The 7,190-nt window shown below is 48.4% G+C and overlaps 2 protein-coding genes across 2 annotated transcripts in view; one reads left to right on the top strand and one right to left on the bottom strand.

The window, feature by feature from the left end:
- Positions 1 to 296: 296 nt before the first annotated feature.
- LOC116881072 (homeobox protein cut-like 1) lies at positions 297 to 1,587 on the bottom strand. The gene is made up of 3 exons (XM_032880600.1): positions 1,549 to 1,587; positions 572 to 1,332; positions 297 to 474 (listed from the first exon to the last, which is right to left on the bottom strand). The coding sequence occupies exons 1-2, from the start codon at positions 1,585 to 1,587 to the stop codon at positions 778 to 780; spliced, it is 594 nt and encodes a 197-aa protein (XP_032736491.1). The 3' UTR covers positions 297 to 474; positions 572 to 777.
- The window catches only part of KCMF1 (potassium channel modulatory factor 1), a 74,668-nt gene continuing 68,920 nt past the window's right edge, over positions 1,443 to 7,190 (top strand). The window contains exon 1 of the mRNA XM_032880674.1: positions 1,443 to 1,793. Coding sequence (XP_032736565.1) covers positions 1,778 to 1,793 — 16 coding nt within the window. The 5' untranslated portion in view covers positions 1,443 to 1,777. The remainder of the gene's footprint in view (positions 1,794 to 7,190) is intronic.

The following is a 7,190-nucleotide window of genomic DNA, read 5'->3' as shown; positions in this document are numbered from 1 at the left end:
GTATGTACATTTCAGCACTTAGTCCTCCAAATACCTCCTTGTTATTATCATTATTAGACACAGTATCATCCGTAATCATGCTCAGTTTAAAGATGGGGAAATCAAGGCACAGGAAGGCTATCATTTGCCCCGGGTCACACAGCTAGTAATGCGGGATTAAGAGTAGTAGCTTTAGCCTAGAGACAGGATTAATTTCACACACACACACACACACACACACAACCAAAAAAAAAAAACAAGAACAACTTCAAATATAAAAGGATAAATTAAAATAACCAAAACCAAACACGGTACAATGAAACGGAGGCTCAGCAAAGTTAAATAATTTGTCCAAGGCTACACAGAGGATATCAGAACCAGAATCCGATGGCTGATCTGTCTTGACTCCAAAGCATGGTCTATTTCTAACAAACCACGCTACCACGAACACATGTTAAGGGGCAGTCAGTATGCATGTTCGTTGAATTAATAAGCCTGAAAACAAAGTTGACGAGGAAGAGGGTAAAAATGTGAAAGAGAAATGAAGACGGGAAAGTGGTTCACGGGCAGGGGAAAAAAAAGGAAAACACACCCCACCCCCCAACAGTTTTCCAAGCAGCGCAATGAGGGCGAGCCAAGGAGCTGGATCAAATTTTGCGCGGGTACCGTCGGACACCCAGACTGGCGGGGGCAGAGTCTTCAAAGAGATGGTTCTCGAGGAGCCCGCCTTGGAGCACGGTAGCCAAGCCCGGCCGCCTCCCGCGCCCTCCCGCGCCCACGCCCTCTCTCGACCGCGAGTCACCGGCCGGGCAACACCCGACGACCACCGGAGGCCAGCAGCCTCTCCGTTCCGAGCAGCTGGCTTAAAAAGAAACACAAACACATGTCCCCAGGCAGTCCGCAGCCTCTCCTAAGGGTCGGAGCCCGCCGCTCGCTTCCCCAGCCGGCCAGACAGCCAAGCTCCCCAGAACCAGAGCCCCTCGGGGCCCGCAGCTCGTTGCCGTGCAGCACCCGCCGACCGCGGTCACTCCAGCTTAGCCCAGCCCAGCGCAGCGGCGCGGGCGCCCACTGCTGGGACCCCGCTAGGGCCCAGACGGAGCTGGGGCGGCCGGGCAGGAGGGCGCCCTTCGGGCCACGCGGACCGGCAGTACCGGCGAGCAGCGGGCGCCGGCGGCCAGGCATTTCCTCTTCCTCCCTACGCGCTGCGCGGCGGCGCGCCGGCGGCCAGGCCAGGCCGAGGCCGGGCTCGGGCGCCCGACCGCGGCCTGCTGGCGAGCGCGGGGAAGCGCCGCGCCGCCCCCGCCGCGCCCGCCGGCCGCGGGGCCTGCGGGCGGCTGGGCCCGGCGCGGGCAGCTAGAGGCGGGGCCGGCGTGCGGGCGGCGGAAGGAGGCGGAGGAGGAGGAAGAGGAGGAGGAGGCGGCGGCCGGGAGCCGGGGGAGAGGGGCGGGGGGTGGGCCGGGGGAGGGGAGGAGCGGGATTTGCGGAGCGCCGCGCCGCAGCCGGGAGCCGGCGGGCCCGAGAGTGACCGAGTCACGGCGGGCGCCGGCGGAGCCGCGGCGTCGGACCCGCCTCCTGGAGGAGCTCAGCCCCGGCCAGGCCCGGCCCCATTCCCGCCCCGCGCCGCCTCCCCGCCGCCGCCGCCGCCGCCGCGGGAGCGCTCCCCTGCCCACCCCGCCCCCGCGGCCGAGCCCGGGAGTCGAGTGGGAGTCGGCCGGCCGGCGCGGGCAGCGCCGGGACCCCGCCGGGGACACTGCAGCCGGAGCCCGGGAGGGGCCGTGCCGCCACCGTCTGAACTAGGATGTCCCGACATGAAGGTGAGAGGAGCCCCCGCCCCCACCCCCACCGCCCGGGCCTCGGCCTACCCCGCCCGGGCCAGGCGCCGCGGAGGGCGGCCGGGAAGCGGCGGAGACTTCGGTCGAGCCCGAGCCGGGCCCGAGGCGCCTGGCCTGGGAGCGAGCGAGCGAGGGCGGAGAGCCACGGCGGCCGCCGCCGCCGCCGCCGCCACGGCCGCGGCCCTGAGCTGGGCCTGGTGCCGGAGGCGGGGCGGCCGGGCCGGCCGGAGGGTTTGCACTGTCATGGGGCGGGGGAGGGGGAGGGGAGTCGGCGGGGCCCGTTACCGGCGGGAGCCCGGCCCTCGGGACTGATACCGGACGCCGCGGCCCGCCTGGCCGGCCCCGGAGCCGCGGGCTCCGGCGCGGCCTAGCGCTCCCGCCGCCCCGGAAGGGCTCGGTGCGGCCGCCGAACGGGGCCGCAGGCGGCGGCGGGAGGCAGAGGAGCCGTCCGTGGACCCGGCAGGCGCGTCCGGTCGCCGGGAGACGACGGCGAGTGCCCCTGCCTGCGGGCAACCGCGGGGCAGGCGGGAAGGCTCTGCGGCCGGGGAGCGAGAAGCCCCCGCCACTCGGAGCCCGCCCCGGCCTCGCGGCTAGGCCTCGGCGCGTCCCTGGGCTCGGGTAACCAAGTTCCCGGGGCGGATCCGGCCCGGCTGGGGCGAGTAAACTCCCTGCTCGATCACCCGGTCAGAGCGGGACTCGCTCCGGGCGGGTCTCGGGCCCCTCGCCCTGCCTGCACTACCTATCCAACCGGGTTTTGGTAAATGACCGTGGTGAGGTCTGTTAATGGTCAGGGGGCGTTTTGGACTTGTTTTTCGATCTAAAAACATGATTGGGGTTCAGTTGCAGATAAGCAGACAGTTCTAACCCAGTCCCAGGGCACAAAGAGAAACATGTTTAGGACCGATGTATAGGCGTTGAGCCGGTAAAAAATAAGTTAACTTCAATTTACTGCCATATGGTTTAGAAAAAGGGGGAGGGGGTTCTTTTCTTTGTTTCACTACCACAAGTCTTTAAATAAACAAAAAAGTGTTAAGAGACTTGGCGAAAAGTTTATCCTGGTAAGGTTAATGCAAGATTGTAGAAGTGGCTTGCAAGTATTGTGTGCTCTTGATTTTAAAATCCTGTATAGGTGATGTAGGAGTGGAGAAAGTTTAGTGAGTCAGATTAGTGTGTGCTTCACACCACTGCAAGGGTTTTTTTAGAGAGATGCAGGCCTTAGAATTTCGAGGTTGAAAAACTCAGATTGATTAAAATTATATTTAGAGTAAGTTTCAGAATTTGTATTATTAATTGCAGTGTTGAGATTGACTCAAAGAACATTTTGTGTTCAAAGATTCTGTATTTTAAAAGGCTTAAAACTAAATACCATCTTCACTTACAGTGTGCAAGTGTTGGACATTTTGAGATAATAAGGTACTTAGGCTTATAGAAGTATTTGGAAACTATGCCCATTTTCCCAATTTTGCCTACTTAAAGGGAATGTATCCTCTATATCTGGGATTTAAAAGAAGTTGTTACCAAAGCTCCGACCAGATTTTAATTTGGGATCTTAAAGTTGATGTTACATGTTGTATGTACATTGACCACCTTCAAGACAAAATGAAACTGAGCATGGCTGCAGGCTCTTTTACTCGTGAGAACTGGGATAGTTAAAACTATAGAATCAGCAGTGGAAGAATGGTTTGAGACCCATTTTTCTGCTTCAGAAAAACATCCAGATAGTTCTATTCTAATTGAATGGTGTCCTGGGAAGATTCCTTTACCCTCAGTAATCTTTTAGAGTAATTAAAATTCTTGAATGTAACACGAATTCTGTAATTTAAGCCCGTTTCCCCCTATTTGGCCCTGTAGAAAGGCATATGGTTATGAAACTTACATTACCTTTTAGTTACTTGAATATTACTGAACCTCAGCACATTAATAGCACACTTGCTGGTAACTTACATAATGCCAGATGTTTCTGAAAAAGGAACATTCTTATAATTGGTCAGTTGAAGGCCTACAGTACAGTATTTGACAAGTGATTATCTTTTAAGGGGCTACTTTAAGGCCTAAGGCAGGAGTGGCAGCCTCATTAAGAATCACATTTAATTCATTAGATATCTGTTTTGTGGAGTATTGGTTCAGGCTGCCATTATTTACTCTATCAACAAATGTAGAGTTTGACACCCTCACTATTGTAGTTCTTTTCCCACCTTTCTATTTCTTGGGCAAACGAATCCCATTTCTTTTAGCATTTCTTTAGTGATATGATTTTTGTGGTCTTTTAATCATCTGTCCAACCTCCAAATTCTCTGTGGTTCTTATTTCCTTTCACACTGTGACCCAGAACTCCATGTAGTAGTCTGGTAAAAGAGCTGAAGTGTGCTGCCTGTAATGTTGTATTTGGATTATGCTACCTTTTCAGGACCTTCCGAATGCATGTGATTTGTTACTTTGTCTTTGTGCCCACCCTAAAGAGTTGCAGGATATTATATGTAATGATGTAACTTTGGACAACACAGCCCCAAGATGGACATCTGTCAAGCTTAGAGTCTCTACCTTTCGAAGCAGTGGACCACCTCTGAGAAAGGAGATGCAACCAGGAACGTAAAGAAATGCTCTAGCCAGGGTTCTGCGTACTTTGTCAGCCAGGTAGTAAATATTGTAGGCTGGGTGTGCTGGAAGGTCTCTGGCATCTCTGCCATTGTGGTCCAAAAGCAGCTATAGACCACATGTAAGTGAATAAGCACAGCGTTGTTCCAATGAAAACCTTATTTTTGGATTCTGACATTTGAATTTCATATAATTTTCATGTGTCATAAAATGTGAGTCTTTGTTTTACCCTTTAAAAATGTAGAAACCATTCTTAGCTTGCAGGCCATACAAACACAGGTGGTGGCTGAATTTGGCCCAGTTTGGCCTGTGGGGTATAATTTGCCTACTTCTTTTCTCAACTAGAGCTTTAGAGAGTTGATGGAACTGAAATTGTTGGGAGCCCGTAAAGGGCCCACTCTGCTCGGTGGGTGATGGTAGTGGTGAGTAACTGGTTTGGTCTGTGGTCTGTACCTCAGTTTCTAGCAGCGCTGTGTAGCTTGGTAGAGAAGTAATTGTTCTTCAGGGTGGGATACAGGCTTCCCAACTTCTCAAGACCCTGTCTGAGTGGAGACGGCAGTACTCTGTATTAAGTCTCCTGCTTGCCCACTATGACTTTTCTAGCCAGAATTCTATTTTTCCAGCTTCTAATTCTCGTTGTAATGTTCTTGTCATGTTAACAAACCTTTTACTTCAGTTCTGGGTCACTTTGTGGTCACCATACCAACACCGTCTAGTTCCAGCAAAACCAATCATTGCCTTTTTTATTTGTATGAATATTTTTTTAATGTTTCACTACATACTTTCTTTCGAATTTGCTTAAAAATAAGAATGTTACTCAGAGCTTGAAATTCATTTAATATCTTGGCAAATTAAAAACACATCAAATTACTCAGTGCTTATTAACTAAAATGAAATTATGAATGTTCTTGCATGAGTTTGAGCCTAATTGATTACCTGCAGTTGAAACACATGTTTTGCCTTAATTCAGTCAACCTTTTTTCAGTTGCTACTATGTATAGGGTACTTTGCTAGGAACCAGGGAAATGTGGGGGTGAATGAATGAGATACCCAGCTCCTCATCTTTAGTTCGGTGGCACAACATCCACAGACAAATGTGAGACATGCCTATGGAATGGCTAAATGAATTAATAACAAAATAATTACCAACTTTTTTCTTAACCAGATTTCTGCACTTCAGAGAGGGAATCTGTTTTTCTTGAGTGCCTTCTTAACTTTCTGGTGGGCTTCTCTTGATTTTGGGAAAAATTGAGATTTCAGATAGAGTCCTTATCTTTGCTGGATTTGTATTTCCCCTAGCATTTAGAAAACTCTCATATGTAAAAATGATACCGAGTAAGTGAACAGGTAGGTGGTCATGTTCTAATATTATTCTCAGAAGCTTCTGATATGTTCATTTTCCAACTGTAAAGTACAGAAGTAGGTAGGCCATTAATCTAGCTTTTAAAAGTTGTACCATTTTTTAAAATTGTGCTACTCTTGTTAGAAGATTTAAGTTTTCTCTTCTCTAAAAATGTTATCTGACACTAAAAGCATACATGCGGACGATCCCAGAGTGAAGTACAATAATTTTGTTTTCAGGATTTGGGAACTGCAAAGCCAGGATTGGTAATTGGCTTGTGATTTTAATGTGGTGACTTTTGCCTTCCCGTAAGCGAAGTAAATTGACTCCCACTGAAAAGATTTTTACCAACATGTCAGATCATTTATTTTATTTCAACTATGATCTGTTAAAAGATTATGACATTCTTATTTAGACTTTTTCAGTTCACTAAGTCGTGACTTATATTTACCTTGACTTTCAATAAAGGATAGATAAGAATGTCAATATTTTAATTTCTCTGGTTTTCAGTTTCATGATTTCATAAAAAGCTCATTTTGGAGTTCATTTCCCCTAAATTTTGACATTCATGTTTAAGTTAAAATGTCCTAAAATATAATTTTCTTATTTTAAATTGGAAATTTAATCTGGAAGAAATTCCTTTCAGTCTTAGAATTTTAAGATGTATTAGCAGCAATCTTATTTAAAGATTGAAAACTTTTTTTTTTAACAATAAAAATGTAATAAACTGATGTGAAACAAATCCCTAGACCAGGCTTGCAATATCTTAAAAATGAAGAAATCCGTGTGCTTATGAGTCATAATTTTCAAAACATCAGCTTTATAACATTTACCAAGTACATTTACTGAAGTTTATGGGTTTTTTGGTGTTTTTGTTTTAAACTGGAGGTCCAAAAGCTATTTTTAGTGAAGGTTAAGGTATTGTTGGATTATCCTAGAGTAGTGTTTTTTAACTACAGCATAAATATTCCTGGGGGTTATTTTCATGAACATGAACTCAAAGGAAATATTTCCTACATTTTATATTCATAAAAGTTAAGGGGTGCCCGGTTAAGCATCAGACTCTTGATTTCAGCTCAGGTCATGATTTCAGGGTCATGAGATCTAGTCCCCTGTTGGGCTCCACACTGGGTGTGAAGCCTAATAGTCTTTCTCCCTCTCCAGCCCCCTCCAGTGCGGGTACTTGTGCGGTTCTCTCCCCAACCTGAGTTAAAAGTAAAATGCTGTTCATAATTAAAATCTCTGTTTGTAAAAGATTTGTTTCGTATTCATTTTAGTGTTGTCCTAGAAGCCATGTTTTTTTAGTTTTTTTTTTTTTTTTTTTAACGATAAGGTATAGATTTTTTTGTTGCGGAAGTTATTCATTAAAATGAGGAAAGCGGGGCGCCTGGGTGGCTCAGTTGATTAAGCGTCCGACTCTTGATTTTAGCTCAGGTCATGAT

Source organism: Lontra canadensis, unplaced genomic scaffold (genome assembly GCF_010015895.1).
Source record: "Lontra canadensis isolate GAN:19392208 unplaced genomic scaffold, GSC_riverotter_1.0 scaffold71, whole genome shotgun sequence".
Taxonomy (NCBI): Eukaryota; Metazoa; Chordata; class Mammalia; order Carnivora; family Mustelidae; genus Lontra; species Lontra canadensis.
This window is presented reverse-complemented; position numbering and strand designations above follow the sequence as displayed.